The sequence below is a fragment of the Bos indicus genome, chromosome 12, assembly GCF_029378745.1.
Source record: "Bos indicus isolate NIAB-ARS_2022 breed Sahiwal x Tharparkar chromosome 12, NIAB-ARS_B.indTharparkar_mat_pri_1.0, whole genome shotgun sequence".
NCBI classification, from domain to species: Eukaryota; Metazoa; Chordata; class Mammalia; order Artiodactyla; family Bovidae; genus Bos; species Bos indicus.
Window position 1 is genome coordinate 78,266,406 of NC_091771.1, and position 19,296 is coordinate 78,285,701.

General features: G+C 46.2%; 1 protein-coding gene across 3 annotated transcripts in view; it reads left to right on the plus strand.

The window, feature by feature from the left end:
* The window catches only part of FARP1 (FERM, ARH/RhoGEF and pleckstrin domain protein 1), a 306,924-nt gene that overhangs the window by 233,692 nt on the left and 53,936 nt on the right, over positions 1-19,296 (plus strand). For all 3 annotated transcript variants that reach the window (XM_070800413.1, XM_070800410.1, XM_070800414.1), the window contains 8 exons: positions 1,512-1,609; positions 7,532-7,646; positions 8,500-8,647; positions 11,547-11,642; positions 13,901-14,064; positions 14,894-14,962; positions 17,516-17,591; positions 18,673-18,925. In XM_070800413.1, coding sequence (XP_070656514.1) covers positions 1,512-1,609; positions 7,532-7,646; positions 8,500-8,647; positions 11,547-11,642; positions 13,901-14,064; positions 14,894-14,962; positions 17,516-17,591; positions 18,673-18,925 — 1,019 coding nt within the window. The remainder of the gene's footprint in view (positions 1-1,511; positions 1,610-7,531; positions 7,647-8,499; positions 8,648-11,546; positions 11,643-13,900; positions 14,065-14,893; positions 14,963-17,515; positions 17,592-18,672; positions 18,926-19,296) is intronic.

The following is a 19,296-nucleotide window of genomic DNA, read 5'->3' on the forward strand; positions in this document are numbered from 1 at the left end:
ATGCCGGAGACCTGGGTTAGATCTCTGGGTTGGGAAAACTCCCCTGGAGAAGGGAAAGGCTGCCCACTCCAGTATTCTAGCCTGGAGAATTCCATGGACTGAATAGAGTCCATGGGGTCGCCAAGAGTCGGACACGACTGAGCAACTTTCACTATCACCAATTTTTAATACAGAATGCTTTAACAGACTCCTCAAATGGTAATACAGTTCATTTTTCCTGCTTTCTCTCTTTTTTTTATCCTGAGTATTATAATGTACTCAACGAAATTTCATTAGTCCCATGTGTTTTGATTCACGTTAACCCTTCATGCTGCTGTTAAGTTGTCCCAGTGTTGGCCGGTGGACACCCCTTCCAGGTTTTTTTCCCTTATAATAGAGCCCGTTTATATTTGCAAGCTGTTTGCCCTCTGGCATAACTAGATAGTGTAGGTTCACTCTGTACCTTTCCCTCCTCCAAGCCTGGAATCTACCGTTTCTCCCTGCCTTTATATCCTTCAAATGGTAGTTGTGTGAGAGCCAGAATCTAGCTGCTGAGGGTTGCTTGCTGCCAGTGTGATGCTTCTTCTCGACCATGGACAAAGCTAGCAAGGAAGGAAGGAACTGTGCTGAGTCGTGTCCAGCTCTTTGCGACCCCGTGGCCTGTAGTCTGCCAGGCTTCTCTGTCCATGGGATTCTCCAGGCAAGCATACTGGAGTGGGTTGCCATGCCCTCCTCCAGTGGATCTTCCCAACCCAGGGATCAAACCCAGGTCTCTGGCATTGCAGGTGAATTCGTTACTATCTGAGCCATCAGAGAAGCCCCAAACTTGCAAATATCTTCCTACAAATCTGTGAGTTCATATTGATATTCTCAAATCGATTTTAACATCACCCTGGTTTTACTTAATTTCTTTGATTTATAAATCCACTTTTCTCTTCCACTAAAAATGTTTACTAGCTTCATTCTACCACATAAAGAAAAGAATCTTTAAATAAATGGATTTTTACACATCTGGCAGCTTATGGAAGAAGCTGAGTGACTGTTCCACCACAAAAAAAGATACTCGTGTGTTTCCAATTCCATCGACAAAGCTCTTCCTAACCATAATAACCTACTGTTATTGTCCGAGCCATAGAGCCATTTTTTTAGTATATTTGACTGATCTGTGAGAAAAGTTTAAATGCGTCCTATGCCCCACAAAAATATACAGGGTGGTAAGTTATAGTCTTAATTTTTATGGTTGTTATCTCTCCATATAAAATGAAGTGCATCACTCATTGTGTGAAGATTGCGGCATATGTCTCCCAAGAGTGTTTTTAGGGAGGTGTGAATATTTACATTGCAGCCAGTTGCACCAGGAATTCATCCCACCTGTGCAGACTTTTCTTGTTCCCTGGTTTATGTACCTTTCACCAGGTCCTCGCTGTAAAGGCTGCCACGGTTGAGCCTGACTTTGTTGCGGAAACGCTCTGCCCTTTTCGCTGGACGCCCACCTCTCTGTGTATGACTCCCGTCTCTGCTTCCATTTGCAGGTACCTGTTCGCTCTGCAGGTGAAGCAGGACCTGGCTCAAGGCAGGCTGGCGTGTAATGACAACAGCGCTGCCCTCCTGATCTCGCACATTGTACAGTGTAAGTTCTTTGATCTCCTTCGGGAAGCGTGTGGGAGATACACCGCGATCTGCTTGGTGGGGGGAAAAACGACATCTAAAAACAGTGTTTTCGTCTTACGTTGCGTTAGCACAAAAGCCAGAGGATGGAAAACAGCACTCTTAACATCATTTAATACTCCTATCCTTCCATGGGCTTCCCTGATGGGAAGGAATCAGCCTGCAGTGCAGGAGACCTGAGTTCTATCCCTGGGTCAGGAAGATCCCCTGGAGAAGGGAATGGCAGTCCACTCCAGTATTCTTGCCTGGAGAATTCCATGGAGTCTGGTGGGCTACAGTCCACGGGATCACCAAGAGTCAGACTTGATTGAGCGACTAACGCTTTCACCCTCCTCCCCAAACGTTGACCTGGGAATTCTGTGTCCTGGTGGTTGCCTGTGCTTTTCAAGATGGAAGATGCAATTGTTGAAAACTCAGCTGACTCGAATTCAGTTGAATGGATGGTGGCCAAGTAGACGAAACTAGTTCTGTCCTGTTCTTGGATTTAATCTTCATGATTGAATATGACACTTTAGCCTTCAGACATAAGACATAGAACTGTCAAAGATTTCCCTTCCTATACTCTGCTCAAGAGTTCAGTAAACCAAGACACAGGACCCTGGATAGAATCCAAGTGATGCTTGAAGTAGACATTTTAATTTTCTTACACTAAATAAAGGATAATTAGATTGTGCTCATTCTAAGGCTTATTGACTACCCATCTGGGCATTTTGTTTCTCTTGGTAAGGCAGAAGTTACTTCAAATACACACATTATGTTTCAGGAAGGATATTATGTACATAGACCAGGGTCAGCATATATAAACAGTAGTATATAAATACTGTCATACCATTTTAAAATTTCCATTGTATACAAAGCGATCCCATGTAATCAGGCCCAGCCTGTCCATACAAGTGCCCAGTTAACAAGACTCCACAGGCTTGTAGGAAGGGTCACTCCTAGTAGTCAACAAACGACTTTAGTCCAAAATGACGAGGTGTTTGTAGAAACCATGCTTACCTTTTTAGTGTGTGCATGAAAGTGAAAGTCGCTCAGTCGTATCTGACTCTTTGCGACCCCATGGACTATATATACAGTCCATGGAATTCTCCAGACCAGAATACTGGAGTGGGTAGCCTATCTCTTCTCCAGCGGATCTTCCCAACCCAGGGATCGAACCGGTGTCTCCTGTTTTGCAAGCAGATTCTTTACCAACTGAGCTATCAGGGAAGCCCTTTTTGAACATTGGCATTGTTGAATATCTACCAAACTTAATAGATGGGTGTGTTCTTCTTTGAAAAAAAAAAAAAACGATGTGAGAAAGAAAAGACAGGCCCCCCCTCAAAAAAGTAATCTAATAAGACTTTACCGTGTTCTAGTTCTGTGTATTATCTCAGATTTGTGTATTATCTCATTTAATTTTTGTAACAACCCCCATGAGCTCAGTGCTGTTTTCCCCATCTTAAACTGAGGACACCTCGGTGCAGACAGTTACCTGACTTTTCCCTTTCATGTGTTTGGTCTTCTGTCTTCTTACAGTAACAGTGAAGTGAGCAATGTTTTGAATCAGGCAGTCCTCGTTGCTATTAGTTGATTGATCAGCCTGCAAGTTAGAGTCCCTCACCTCTCTTTACTTTGGAACAGGGGACTAATAGAATCTATTTCCTACAGCTGTGAAGATGAAACGGTAGCATCAGGATTCAGAATACGCTAGGAGTTCAGTAAATGCACCCACCTTTCTTTGTTCTCGCTCACCTGCGGCCCTCCCTTTCCAAACAGTGGGAAATTTTGAAATAAAACTTCCTGATTTCAGGAAATGTCTCCGAGGGTACTCAACCATTTCTGATGCCATTTAGTCTTGTACCCGCTTTCTCTTAGGCCCCTTCCTTTTTAAAGTCTGTGGTTAGAGTAAACCACGCACTTGGGAAGTGGAGGGTCACTGAAGTCCAGAAAGCCGTGTGCTTGCTCCAACGGACCCTTCACCCCCAGACATCAACAAGGGCTCAGAAATCCCCTGAGAATCGTGAATTCTCCACAGGAGATGAAATAGTTGGGTCCAGAAGTACTCCTGCTATTTTCCCTTCTCTCTGATATGCAGTTTGGTGACACACTTTGAATATTCTTATACTTACAAAGCCCTATTTCTGTGTTTTTGAGCATCCCACACATTGTATCGGGCTTCCCTGGTGACTCAGTTGGTAAAAAATCCACCTATGATGCCAGAGACCCATGTTAGATCCCTGGGTTGGGAAGATCCCCTGGAGAAGGAAAGGGCAACCCACTCCAATATTCTTGCCGGGGTAATCTCATGGACAGAGGAGCTGGTGCGCTACAGTCCAGGTGGTTGCAAAAGTCTGACACAACTTAGCAACTAAACCATACATCATACATAGGAGGAGAATCTTCTGTGAATGGTGTGTTTATTTAAATGATTGATAATTATTTACATGATCAGTACTGTAGAAAGGATCAGTTCATCTCCCTTCTACAGAAAGTGATATTAATGCTGATGGAAAATTATCTCTACTGAGCTGTATTTTCATCTCATCTTTTCCTATATACATAATCCGATTGTTAAAAATTTTCCTCTTTTCATTTGAATTCACTGTCATCTTTCAGACATATTTTTCATTGGTTCCTTTGTTGCTGGTCTTAGATATCCCCTGTACAAACTTCGAACTTTTAATTTTCCCTAATCGACTCTGAGAAGACCAGTAGGACGAGCTGATGAAGAGAAGATTCAAACACTAGGTGGGCCTGTTTATAAGAGGACCTCTCGTGTAGCGTGGAGGCCAACTGGGGTGCATTTCAGCAGGTTGTATGTGCATCCAGTCTGAGGTTATACAAGCACAAGTTTGCCTAAGCACATCTTCATGAGAGTTCAGGAAAATCACAGGATCTGGAGTTGTTATTTTTAGTTTTTGCTGAGAGGAGACAGATAAGGAATTCAGTGTATGCATCAGCTGATATAAGGGCTTCCCAGGTAGTGCTAGTGCTAAAAAACCCACCGGCCAAGGCAGAAACATGAGAGATATGGGTTTGATCCCTGGGTCAGGAAGATCCCCTGGAGGAGGGCATGGCAACCCACTCCAGTATTCTTGGCTAGAGAACCCCATGGACAGAGGAGCCTGGTGGGCTGCTGTCCACAGGATGGTAAAGAGTCAAACACGACTGAGGCGATTTAGCTTAAACACATCAGCTAATCTGACACCTCTGATTAAAAAATAGTAAGTCATATCTTGAACACTTATCAATTCTCAAACTCTCCAGACATAAGGAGGTGCCACTTTCTAGTTCCAAGAAGAAAGCATGTGGGAGAAAGTAAATTTCATAGTCATGTTGTCCTTGCATTTTAGGAGCTGAAAGGCAAGTGATTCCAAGGAAAAGACAGTTCAGGTGTATTCGCCCTGATGCCAGGGGACAAACTGGAAGTCTTAACTCTTATATTGAATTATGGAAAAGACTGTGTTTTGAAATCCATGTATGTTAAGAAACCCAAACTCAAAACTCGTAAAAAAAAAAAAAAAAAATCAGGATTTAGGTGAGTCCTCACTCGCCCTCACCATATGCAGTCAGTCTTCATTATCTGTAGATTTCATGTTTGCAAAGGCACCTGCTCTCTAACGTTTCTTTGTAGCCCCAGAATTAGCATTTTTGGTGCTTTCATGGTCATGTGCAGACATGCGCAAGATGGTAAAAACATCTGAGTCACCTCCCACACACACCTCCCCAGCTGGGGCCGGAGAAGGTGATGCTCTGCTTTCTGGTTTCAGCTCTCATACTGGAAACAAGTATCCTTTCCGTGATCCATTCAGTGCCACACTTCTTGCGTTTCTGTGCTTTGTTGGTGATTTCCCTGTTTAAATGGCCCCTAGGTATCATTGCTGAACCACTGTGTAGTCTTCTTAAGTGCAGGAAGGTTCTGACGTGCCTTATGGAGAAATAAGGGCTTCCCAGGTGGCTCAGTGGTAATGCATCTGCCTGCCATTGCAGGAGATGCAGGTTTGATCCCTGGGTTGGGAAGATCCCCTGGAGGAGGAAATGGCATCCCACTTCAGCATTCTTGCCTGGAAAATTCCTTGGACAGTGGAGCCTGGCAAGCTGCAGTCCATCAGATCGTAAAGAGTCAGACATGACAGCGGCCGAGCCCACACGCACACGTGGAAAAGCAAACATGGGTGCAGATCTGCTTCATTCGGGCATGAGTTACAGTGCTGTTGGTTGTGGGTTCAATGGTAATGAATCAACACAGTGCATAAAAGAGGATGTATTTCTACAGAAGCATACAGAAAACTCAGCTAGTTGATGAAAATGTGTTTCAAGATTCTTGGAGGAACCTAAGCTCTTATTTAGCCTGGGAATGATGGTTCAGTATTCATTAATTTGATATTTCATAGGGAATTGATAGAATACCGTTACTTTGAATATGAGATGAACTGGGCTCTTTTGAGCCAGGATAGAAGGGATTTCCAGAAAGACAGTGCCGTCATCATCAAGGCCACCAGTGGGTGGTGGCAGTGTGGTGGGGAGGTTCCCCCACTCCCATGTCATCCTTGTGACAGAAATTGGCAACTTTGGGAGGAGGAAATTGTTAAGAAAGGGCAGTTAGGAAATAATATTGATTTTGCCATAGCAGTCGGAAGCTAGCGAGTGATTGATTGTTCGAGTGGCCCAGCTGGTGCCAGGCGAGTTGGCAGTGTTGGGTGCAAAGCAAATATTCTCAGGGATGTGAATTATACCAACATATAGTGCATATCCTGCGTGATTACCAGGGTGCATTGCCCAAAAGTGTGACGAGCTGCTTCACAAGACAAAGTGAAAGGTGGGTTTCATAGCAACGGTTAACTTGCCTTTCCTCTAAACAGCTGGGCTCCGCTCATTTTATTAAGCTTGTTACACAGCCTATATGATAAGGCACACTGTCTCATCTGTACTGAATTGCTATAAACTGAGCTGGAGTTAGTGTTGTTAAAGGTACAATGGTTACTTTAAAGCTCGATCCTTTAATTTCCCAGGTTAGACCAATTAGGGGACTGTGTTGAGGTTACATGAGAAAAATAGGCACCCTCTTTCTTGTCGATGAAAATTTTGTAAGGATTTGCAGTCTGTTGGGTCATTTCTGATAATAAGACTACACAAAATTTAAGAGCCATATGTTTTTACCAAATTAGATTAGGTACCTTCTGTTGTCACTGGTTAGTTGTATCCGAGTCTTTTGCGACCCCGTGGACTGTAGCCTGCCAGGCTACTCCATCCATGGGATTTCCCAGGCAAGAATACTGGAGTGCGTTGCCCTTTCCTTCTCCAGGGGATCTTCCTGACCCAGGGATAAAACCCGTATCTCTTATGTCTCCTGCATTGGCAGGTGGATTCTTTACCACTGAGCCACGTGGGAAGCCCACTATGTGCTTTTACTCCTATTTACAATCATCTTTTCTCTACATGATAAAGCATTTAGGCTTTGCATTAATTGTTATATGTTCATTTCCAAAGTCGATTTTGTCAAGTCCTGAAATTCTGGGGCTAAATTATTTAGAAATCAGAATGTTTTGATCCACTTGTTTAGAATTTACTGCCTAAAGTAGAAGCAACCCCTAGTTGGGTGGGGAGGAAAGAAAACCAGGAACATGGATGGCCAAAGAGGAATGATTCTGAAGTTTTCTTTCCAACGGGTAGAGATGAGAGAAAGTGGAAACTGTCATCTTACAGTGGCAGAGCTGTTAAATCCGTCCTCCCGTCCACAGCTTCTCACATCTCGCCCTTAGGATACTCACCAGCTGGGATCGCCTTATGTTCTTGGCTACTTTTTCCAGTTTACTAGCTGGGGAACAGCCCACTGGGAATGTAACAAACTGTGGAGTATTAATCGTATGTGGCTGGTTTTTCTTTCTCCCTTTCTTTGTAGCTGAGATTGGGGATTTTGATGAGGCGTCAGACAGAGAGCATTTAGCAAAAAATAAGTACATACCTCAGCAAGATGCGCTAGAAGACAAAATCGTGGAATTTCACCATAACCACATGTAAGTCTCCTTTGTTGCTTCCTCTGAGCTGTTTCTCTCTGTCCTCCGACATTCATTAAGTACCTGTACATACGCACAGAGTAAGTATCGGGAAGGAATATACAAAGAGGGAGGGAGGGAGGAGAGCCCAGAGGCTTAGTCAGTGTGGTTACTTGTCCTGGACTCTCAGAGATGCTGCTTACCCACTCAAGACCACACCCCTGGACTCCTTCCTTGCTCTTTTGTAAGACAAGAATAACACTGGCATTTTAGGACCCTGTGATTTTGAGTAAGAGAAAGAGTGTAAGACCAAGTACAGGAAATCAGGAAGGGGACCTCATGAACTCGGGACAGCATAAAAAGAGTGTGGAAATGGGGAACCTTTGTTCCACCTCCATTTTGGTTTCTTTCTTTTGATCCATAAAATATCTTCAACTATTCTCTGTGCCTCCTGTTTTTGTTATTGCGTTTCAAGGAAAGCACTTGAGTCCTGGTTGATAGTTGCTTTTGATCGAGTGTTGCCTTGAACTTTGCAAATTTAGGGCTATTGCTAAGTGACTAGAAACTTGTTTTAGCATGATGGTGTTTTGCTTTCATATGACCTTAAAGGAAACTCTTTGAGATTCCAGAAAAACTGGCCGAGTATGAGATAGACTTTGGGGGTTTTGTGTTAACACAAGCAATACAGCTTTCGTTCCACTGGCTTGACTTTGAGTTATAATGAACTGGGGGCCGGGTGTCGTCTGATCAGGTAGCCCCATTGTTAGTGATGAAACACCTTTTTATTTGCCAGGACAAGGTGCTTAATCTTGAGTTCATAGACACAGGGAGTTCAAATCTCCTGGCCTTTCTCTTGATTTTTTTGTACTGTCAGTGGACAAACACCAGCAGAATCGGATTTCCAGCTCCTAGAGATTGCCCGCAAACTGGAGATGTACGGCGTCCGATTGCACCCGGCCAAGGACCGGGAAGGCACGAAGATCAACCTGGCCGTGGCCAACACGGGGATTCTAGTGTTTCAGGTAAGAGCATTTAGAACCAGCTTGGTTCCCTTGGTGATGGAGAGATAAGAGTTGACCCTTCAACTCTGAATCCATGTTGGGTGGTCCAGGCTAAGATCTCCAGTAATTATTTTTAGGTGACGAAGGGAACAGGCAAACCTCACTAGAAGGTTTCCTGTTTCTTTCCGTGCCCTCACACTCACAGACTGGGTTTCCTTTGCCCTTGCTCTGCTTGGGGAATCCATGCTTGCAGATTTGTTTGTGTTGAGTGACTTTGTGGGCCTCCCAAGTGGTAAAGAACCCACTTGCCAGTGCAGGAGATGTAAGAGACGTGGGTTTGATCCCTGGGTTGGGAAGATCCCCTGGAGGAGGACATGGCAACCCAGTCAATATTCTTTCCTGCAGAATCTCATGGAAAGGGGAGCCTGGCAGGCTATGGTGCATAGAGTTGCAAAGAAGCGGACACGACCAAAGTGACTTAGCACATTGACCTTGTAGGATCGCAGATATCTGTATCTCTCTGTGGACCTAACGTAGAACATAGTTGAATGGAATCGAGATTTCAGATCCACAAAAGAAGCACCTTTTCCACACTTGCTCATGATATTCATCTCATTTGTTTAACCTAATTGGAGTTTGTTTGTTTTAATTGATTTGGATTTTACCTAAGTCAGCTTGATGATTTCACATTTACCTAACTTAGAGGATACAGCAGTTTTATGAATTCCTAGAAGCTGTGTCCATGTCCTGCTGTAATTTTGCAGCAAAACATACTGTTCTTGGACCCTTACCTGTGTTTTATGAAAGGACTTAATACTCTGCATTCTCAAATGTGTGCACCCTTGATCACAGCGCTGCTGTAATGTTATTGATGAATGCATCTCTGTTTCTTAATAATACCATTGAAGTGTTATTGACATGCAATTAAATGCAAACATTTAACATGTGCCATTCTTTAATATGGGTAAGTTCTTAACCTTGTATATCCTATGAAACCATCCATGAAATCAAGACAGGGAACATATGCACCACCTCAAAGCTTTTCCCCAAGACTTTTTTCTTTTCTTTAATTGAAGAACTTTTAATTTAATTTTCTTTTTTATAATCGATTTACCGTATTATATTGCTCTCAGGTGCACAACACAGTGATTGAGTATTTTATAAATTATACTCCATTTAAAGTTGTTAGAAAATATTGGCTGGATTCCCTGTGCTGGGCAATGCATCCCTCAGGGCTTCTCTTTTAAACAAGAGTGGATAATCTGTGCTTCGGTTTCAAAGGGATATAAAGAAAGCATCTGCCTGGCTCATGAAGTAGGGTCAGATTTCACCGTGTTTCGAATGTGTAAACTCATGCATGACCTAAAGTTTTTTTTGAACTCTGCTGGATTGTGTTCCATCTCCCCCTTTGTATTTTACCAAAATAACCAGGGATTCTGTCTCTCCTGTGTCAGATGTTTATCTGCATCTGTGTGTTAGTTGCTTAGCTGTGTCCACCTCTTTGCAACTGCATGGACTGTAGCCCGCCAGGCTCCTCTGTCCATGAGTTTCTCCAGGCAAGAATACTAGAGTGGGTAGCCATTCCCTTCTCCAGGAGATCTTCCTGACCCCAGGGGTCGAGCCTGGGTCTCCCACATTGGGCAGGGTGAGTTCTTTACCACTGAGCCAGTGGGGAAGCCGTCAGATGTTTACAGTGAACCCTAATCACTACAGATTCATGTCCCAAGAGAAGCTGAAGTAGGTTTCCTCTGAAACACTAGGAAGCAATATTTTAAGAGCAGTGTAGCGTTTGAGAAAGTGACTGTCCCTAACAGTTCTTGACCCACAGACATAATCTAGGAGTCCCTGATGAGGAAAAAAAAATGACAATAAAACAATGTAGTTGTCAGTCCTAGCATCCCATTTCAAAATTAAAACCCTTCAACATTTCTAAAGATCAGGGTGGTGGGGGGGAGACGGGGAAGATGTGCCTCACAATTGAATTAATTTGCTTTGATTGTGTTTGAGACACTTGAAATGTGGAGAACTGCTCAGTAATGTAATCATGTACAAGGACTGTGTCTTGGAATTAATCTTCCTGCCAGTGCCTAATTGCTTCATTCCAGCCAATTTAAACAAATGGTCCTGGTGTTCCAGTGGGCTGGAGGAATTCTAATTTCAGCTGAGAGGATGGGACAGATGGGAGCTGGAATATGGGGGCTCCCCTCTGTGGGTCCCCCACATCCCACCTGGTGATTGAAGATGAGGATACATGCATCCCTCCCAGAGACTGTTCTCCGGTATCAGAGACACCCCGAGGGTGGGGTCTCCCTCTGACCCATGCTGCGGGAAGCCGGCCGGGTCCAGGGGCCAGAGCAGTGTGGACAGAGTGTGATTGCTAACTGCTCTGTTGCTTCTGTGGCTCCTGGTTTAGGCAGACGCCTGGGAATCTCATTCTGCTGCAGGGACCGTATGATTTAGAACAAATTAAAATCTTGCCGTGCTGCAAGTTCCACATGGGTAGAATGAAGATAAACCCAGCTCACTGGGCTTTCATGTAAGGTTTCACAAGAAAAGGCCTGTAAAGGACTTGGGACCGTACCTGGCACTTGCTCAGTGATGGTCGCTAATAATTATGGTGGTTGTCATGGTTATTATTTTTATTTATCTTTCTCTTTTATCAGCTGCTTGGCCAGCCTCTTCTCTCCCTGGAGGCAGACTTAAGTGTGAAAGTCAGATCATAGAATTAGTGCAAAACAATGAATCTAGGAAGGGAGCGGGTATCACTCACAGCCACAGAGCCCTGGAATTCTGCAGCAGGAAGCATTCTTATGAACAGTCACATCAGCCCTCCTTTCTGATCCCTGGGAGTAAAGCAGACCAGCTCCCATGTTGCTTATCATGCAGTTCTCAGCTCACCAGCTGATGCCTCTCTTCTCAGGGTTTTACGAAGATCAACGCCTTCAACTGGGCAAAGGTGCGGAAGCTGAGCTTTAAGAGGAAGCGCTTTCTTATCAAGCTCCGCCCAGATGTGAACGTAAGTGCCTCTCAGGAACCTCCGTGGGGACAGGATTTGATGTTCCTCAAGTGAACTTGAGTCACCTCGGGGTGGAGTGGGTCTCACTAGGGCGCAGGTGGAACCCGAGGCCAGCAGCCCTCCAGGAGTCTGCTGGTCTGTGCGGTGTGTCCAAAGGCTGAGCCGCTCCACAGCTGCCATCAGTAGACAGGGCACAGATGTGTGCCTGGGAGGAGTCACTTCCCCGTGCACAGACGTGTGCACATCCGACGCCCCCCTCCCCAACCCCACTTTGTAGTCGCTGTGTCTCCAGCCTCGGCCACCTCCAGATCCCGTTCAGCATTCTTCCGTGTTCCAGGCCAGTCCCTGCCCATCCAGGGGCCACCCACCCCTGACAGTGCATTCTCAGGAACTGACCCAGCTCCTCCCACACAGGCTGCCCACAGACCCTCTAAAGATATTACTCACATGGCACTGGGTCTAAAAAGGAAGAAAGCATCTTCTCCTTCCACTATAAATAGGGTGGAGGAGGTGATGACAGAGCACTGGTGTCCCCAGCCAGAACTGGAGTACTTTTTTCCCATGGGAGGAAAAAGATTATATGGCAGTCTAGGTTTACAGTCTCTTGGACAGCAAAGGTCCGTCTAGTCAAGGCTATGGTTTTTCCAGTGATCGTGTATGGATGTGAGAGTTGGACTATAAAGAAAGCTGAGTGCTGAAGAATTGATGCTTTTGAACTGTGGTGATGGAAAAGACTCTTGAGAGTCCCTTGGACTGCAAGGAGATCCGACCAGTCCATCCTAAAGGAGATCAGTCCTGGGTGTTCATTGGAGGGACTGATGTTGAAGCTGAAACTCCAGTAGGTTGGCCACCTGATGCGGAGAGCTGGCTCATCTGAAAAGACCCTGATGCTGGGAAAGATTGAGGGCAGGAGGAAAAGGGGACGACAGAGGATGAGATGGTTGGATGGTATCACCGACTCGATGGACATGGGTTTGGGTGGACTCCAGGAGTTGGTGATGGACAGGAAGGCCTGGCATGCTGCGGTTCATGGGGTTGCAAAGAGTCGGACATGACTGAGCGACTGAACTGAACTGAAGGTTTATAGTCCCTTGGACAACAAGGAAATTAAATCACTCAATCCTGAAAGAAATCAACACTGAATATTCATTGGAAGGACTGATGCTGAATCTCCAATACTTTGGCCACCTCGTGTGAAGAGCTGACTCATTGGAAAAGACCCTGATGCTGGGAAAGATTGAGGGCAGGAGGAGGAGGGGTCGACAGAGGATGAGGTATTTGGATGACATCATTGACTCAACGGACATGAGTTTGAGCAGACTCCGGGAGATGGTGAATGACAGGGAAGCCTAGCATGCCTCAGTCCATGGGGGTCACAAAGAGTTGGACGTGACTGAGAAACTGAACACCAACAAGGCTTATAGTAGTTTGGATACAGTATGGATGAAATGGGTTTTTATGACCTGACCTGGGAAGCAGGCACCCTTGGAAGTTATTTTGTATGAGAAAATGTGTTTTGAGTCCAAAAGACTGTGTACTACAGCCTGACTTGTCTGTAAGTTGAAACAGAACTGTGAGATTCCCCGAAAATAGCTGGGACTGCTGGGAATGTTCAGGACTGTGGTAACCTTTGTTTACATAAGCTGGTCACTTAAATTGGGAGCATTCAGCCTAGGAGTAGAAAATTACCATATCCCCTTTCTCAAATCAAAGGACATAAATTTTTCAGCCTTGACTGATACTTTTGTGCCCCAGAAAAAAAAATGTTCATTTCCTGTACGGTCCCTGGGGCCACCTGGAGGCTGGAATCTTACGCTATTTAATGGAGGAAAGGCTTAAGCACAATATTCAAAGTTGGCATGAACCACGAGAGAGAGAATGGAAAGAAAAACTGTTTCGATTCTTTTAAGGAGACATAAAAGGAATTTTGGTACTTGGGGTTTTTTTGAAGAAGGAAATGTAAGCCAAATGAACAGAATTTGTTTATGAATTCAGTCAAAGGGAATGTTGATTTCTACTGAGTGTCCCATTGTCTGTTCCTCTAAGGAATTAAGTGGGGAAGAAAATGGTTGAAAGACGACAATATGGCATCATAAGGAACTCCTGTATTTTACTCAGAATGTGGATTTATGGTCATGTCATAATGGAATACATGGCTGAAACTTTATGGGACAAATTTGTTTTCTGCCCCCTTGCCTGTTTTTCAACTGAATATCTGTGGAAATGGGAAAACCCATGATGGTCTCTTCTCTTTTTAGAGCTCGTACCAGGATACCTTGGAATTTCTAATGGCCAGTCGGGATTTTTGCAAGTCCTTCTGGAAAATCTGTGTTGAACATCATGCCTTTTTTAGACTTTTTGAAGAGCCCAAGCCAAAGCCCAAGCCCGTTCTCTTTAGCCGAGGGTCATCGTTTCGGTTCAGGTAAGGATTATACTTCCCATCTCCACGTTTATCATGGATTCATTTCCCCAAGACTTTCAAGTTATCTTCCAAGACAACTTGGCAGATTGGGTGTTTGCTTGGTCATCCTAGAAGGCTCCTAGTTGTGTTCTATTTGAATCTTAGATGGCCACGAGGCTGTCTACCCGGCCATGGTCAGCTCCCAGTGGAGCTCTCTAGTGCACAAAGAATTCCCTTTCTAGGTAGAAGCGAAAGTGCCTTGTTAACATTGCTGTAGAGGAAATTCCCTGGCAGTCCAGAGGTTGAGACTTCGCCTTCTAATGCAGTGCGTGTGGATTCCTGATTCGGGGGCTAAGGTCTCACATGCCTCACTAGCCAAAATACTAAAATATAAAATGTAAGCAATATTGTAACAAATTCAATAAAGACTTTAAAAATGGTCCACGTGGAGAAAAAAAAAAAAATTTGCTGTATCTTCACCAAAGACTGTGTAGACTCGTCGCTTCAGTTTCTCTCAGTCTTTCAATAAATCCTTGAGAGTCTGCTGCGTGTCAGATTCCATCCTAGGCATTGGCGTGTGTGGTGACTAGAACTGTCCCGCTTTCGTGAAGTATACAGGCTCTTGGGATGGTTGCTCCATAACCAAACACAGGATTATTGGGTGGTTGGACCTTTTTTCTGTTATATATTGATAAGGGAAATATCAAGACGGAGAAGGGACAGCAAAGGACAGGTTCTCCTGGGACTGCTTACGGGAGGAGGGGAGGCAAAGAGGGCGGAGGGCTGGGCTGAGTGTGACCTGAGAACGCCTTGCCGTCTTCTCCCTTCCCACCCGCGGTCTTCGTTGTAGTGGTCGGACTCAGAAGCAGGTTCTCGACTATGTTAAAGAAGGCGGACATAAGAAAGTGCAGTTTGAAAGGTAAGAGAAACGTCAGTGCTGCTTCTGTTTGAGGGAAATCATTCTCGGTGGGTGACGGGTGGGTGGGCCACAGGTCGGCCCTGCCTGTTCAGTGTTAAGAACAGCTGCAGACCCTCATTCCGAGGTGAGAGGAAGGGGGCAGGGGACAGGGATGGAGGAGGAACAGCAGCTTACAGAGGGGATACAGTGCTGTGAAAACCTACTCACCCTTGAGTCCTTAGATATTCGGGGATTTGAACTGACAGTATTTCTATGAAATCTTTTTTAATTGGAAAAGTTGCAACCCCTTTTCTTTAGTTTTATTTATTTATTTAATTAATTTTTATTGGAGTATCATTGTTTACAATGTTAGTTTCTGATGTGTACAGCAAAATGAATCAGTTATACATATATCTCCTCTTTTTGTATCCTACTCCCATAGAATCTACATTGCAGGTCATTACAGAGTACTGTACTGAGTAGAGTTCTATACACTTTTTAACTCGATGAAGTTTGATTGAAGAGAAACAATTTGTTGTTAGCAAATGCTGGTAGCTCTTGTCATATGCCAGACCTTGTCCCAAGTTCCCTAGATATATGAACTTAAGGAGTCTTTATGCCATCTCTGCCAGGTCAGTGCTATTTTCTTCCCTTTTTAAAGACTGGGACACATTAGCTCAGAGATGCTGAGTAACTCGCCCAGGTCACCCAGCTCCAGAGCCCATTGCCCTTCAGCATTGTTCTGCCTAGAGGGACTAAAAGAAAAGGGTTAAGGGATGACATGTTGGTTCACCAAGGACTGTTTAGTAACAGAGCTTCCCTGGTGGCTCAGACAGTAAAGAATCTGCCTGCGATGCAGGAGACCCAGGTTCAATTCCTGGATCTGAAAGATCTCCTGGAGAAAGGGAATGGCTACCTACTCTGGTGTTCCTACCTGGAGAATTACAAGTGTTTGTTTTAATGTTTTTCTTTTTTCACTTGAACACATTTAAAAAGTATAATAAAGCACAGAGAATACAGCAAGCATGCATGTTCCTACTACTTAGAATTAGCTAGTAACATTTTTAATATTTTGTTCCTGGGGTTTTATTTCTTCTTTTATTCGTAGCTATTGTGGTTAGGGATGCAGTGAAAAACCCCCTTTAAGCAACAGCCTTCGTTATGCCCCTCCTCCTCTCCCCAGAGGCAAAGTACCTGATTCACGTTACTTCTAATAGAAATATTGGAGCACCCAAGAGAACAGGCAGAATTTCCCTGGGGATGTCCTTTTTCATTTGAATAAGCAGTATTACGTTGTACATAATTGTGCATCTTACTTCTTAAACCCTACCCTGAGTTTGAGATCTAGGTTCATCATTTTATGGTATCCGGAAAGTATTATTTTTAATTTTTCTGATTCCCTGTTGACAAACATTCGGGTTGTTGGGTGTTTTGCTTTGCTGAAACAAACACACTGCCGTGACCATCCTTGTATATTGTCGTGATTCAGAACTGGGCTTGTTTCTACCTCCCCGTATCCAGAGACGTAAGGTTCAGAAGGTTATCTAGATGTAACAAACCCCATCATTTTTTCAGATGATTTAAATTAGTCTTTTGGGGATCATATGAGAAGGGGCCCTGCTCTCTCCGACTCAGAATGTGGGTGCTCCAGAGCTTTGGTGTGTTACTTTGGAGTATTTTAAAGAAAAGCTGGCTAGACATTGGAATTTAATCTCTCTACAGTTTCATGTGTGTGAATGGGCTTCCCAGGTGGCACTAGTGGTAAAGAACCCGCCTGCCAATGCAGGAGACATGAGAGACTTGGGTTCGATCCCTGCATTGGGAAGATCCCCTGGAGAAGGAAATGACAACCCACTCCAGTATTCTTGCCTGGAGAATCCCATGGACAGAGGAGCCTAGCATGCTACAGTCCATGGGGTCGCAGAGTCGGGCACAACTGAGTGGCTTAGCACATGTGTGTGAGTGCCTTAAAGGTTGCTAATGCGTGCTCCCTGGGAAGGTGGGGCCCAACTCACTAAGGGAAAGAAAAGATTAAAGGGGAGGTGTTGGTGGCACTGAAATCCAGCTTCTTCTACTGTGGAGTCTATAAATTCATTCCTGGGGCAGGGCCTTTTCTCCGAACCGAGAGCTGCGAAGGAGTCAGCCGATTAGTGCCAGTGGCCTCTATTACAGAACTGATCTACAAAATCATTACCCAGAGCACGCAAATTGATTTCGTATAGTCACACCATCGCTTGCAATTCAGAGCTTTTGTGAGTGCAGCTACCTTCTCCCTCCCGGCGACATTTCCCACAACTAGAGAGTGAGCGTTCAGTAGCTGGTGCTCCCAACCAGCTGGACCAATCCAGCAGAAGCTAGGGACACCGAGAACTAGCTCAAGGTTGAAGCAACCCCTGGATCCTACGGGTGTTATAGAAGGGGTGGCGGCGTCTGTTTCCAGGGATCATTTATCCAGGCTACTTTAGGTGCCTTCCCTATTGAGTGAGTACCTAGTGCTGTTTGTTTTTTTTTAATCAATAGCAACAAAAAAAACCACGTCATCTAATTTGGTCTGTCTTGTGTGATTTCTCCCAGGAAACACAGCAAGATCCATTCCATCAGAAGCCTTGCTACACAGCCGTCAGAGCCAAATTCAGAAGTGCCGAAACAAGTCAGTGATGGTGTCAGCCGCTCTCATAGCTGTTTGCCACCAGACGTCCTCTGCTGAGGACCGGGTCTGCTTTTGAGGTCTTCGTCCTTCACCCTTCAGGGGTGTTTTCTGGGGAGTCGAGCTCTGTGCTCTGACCCCGGCAAGCCTCAGGCTCTGCACTCCTCAGCTCGGAAGCCTGGGCTCCGAGACCCCGGCCTGTATCCCTGCCCCTCTCCCTCCCACGCCCTTGCTCCCGAGGATGTTTCTCTGTTGGCCTGAGCTCAGCATAGGGCTGGTGGGGCCCCCCAGAGCCAAGCCCACCCTCCTCCTCCAGCTGTGGCCGGGTGTCAGGAACCTAGTTCTCGAGGGATGGGTGTAGCTCCCCTTCGGTGCCAAGGTCAGAACCTCGCTCTGGCAGAGGACCAGGCGGCCAGTTCCCAGGGCTCGCGTTACACCGCAGCGCCCACAGTTGGCAGCCGAACCCATTATCACTCTTGCTCTGAGGGTGGCCAGAGCTCATTTGCCCCGAGCTGGTCTCTGGATGTGCTCTCAGGGTTTTCTCTACAGGAGAATAAGATCTTTGTTGGGGAAGCACACGAAGGCGATTTCATTGTGTGACTCCAAAGAGAGCCGTGACCAGCTCATTCCTGCCCTTGGGCATTGAAACAAAGATGGTTTCTGTCATTTGTCTGAAATCCGTGTCAACTGGCTTTGGGGGCCCCTGGGCGGGTGCCTTTTCCTCTTCCCCCTGCCCCCACACCACCTCGGGAAGCCCCCTGTGGGCGGGAAGGGCGCTCTTGTTCCAAAGAAAACTCGGGAGACCCCGGGTCCTAGAATGCTGCGGCCCTGCCTCGCTTGGGCTGCCGGGGACCCTGAAAGAACATTCTGGAACCTGGCGAGACACCCCTGGGAGGGCCCGCTTAGTGCCAGGGCGCTTTGTTCCAGGACCGGAGGGTAGGCTTTCCCAAGCATTCCTTGGCCACTTGGTGCGCAAGGCTCTGCTATTCGTTAGACGCCGCGTCTTGCCTGCTCTCTCTTTGCGCTGGGGTCTAACGGCTCCCTTTTCTATCTCCCCCCACCCCCACCCCGCTTCTTCCCCCAGGCTCAGCAGAGTGTCAGCCTGACCCTCGGAGAAGGCTCTGAACCCCCGGGCGGCCAGAGCTGCCCGCAGGGCGGGGACCTGACCGCGGCGTCGGCCGAGGACGCTGAGCGGCAGCGCGGCCCCGGCCCGTCCAGGAGCCCGGCCGGGAGCGCGAAGGGAGACGGGGCCAGCGGGGCGGCGGCGGAGGAAGACGAGGAGCTCGTTAAGGACAGGCCCCAGCAGAGTAGGCCGCGGCCCCCGCAGCCAAGCACAGGTCCAGCATCCGAGGCTGCCCGAGGCAGCAGCGCGTCCATTCCTTTCATTGACTGCAGTGACGTAGACAGTGAATCCGACCTGCTCAGGGAGCACGCGTCCCGGTCCCAAACAAATGACAACTATGAGGCTGACGTGACCAGTGGCGTTTATCTGCCATCCAGGGATGATGAGAGGCGAATAGAGGCTAGGCCCCGGGCTGCCCCTCACCCTGCCAAGTCCTCCCGGCCCCCTTCCAGAGAATTCCTTGACGATGACTCAGCAGACCTCAGCTTCGATCTGAGTGGGAGCCCCAGACTCCCACGACACAGCTCTCTGATAGACGAGATGTTCAGAGGTTCAGGCGGTCACAGTCCCCTGGCCACTCCCTTG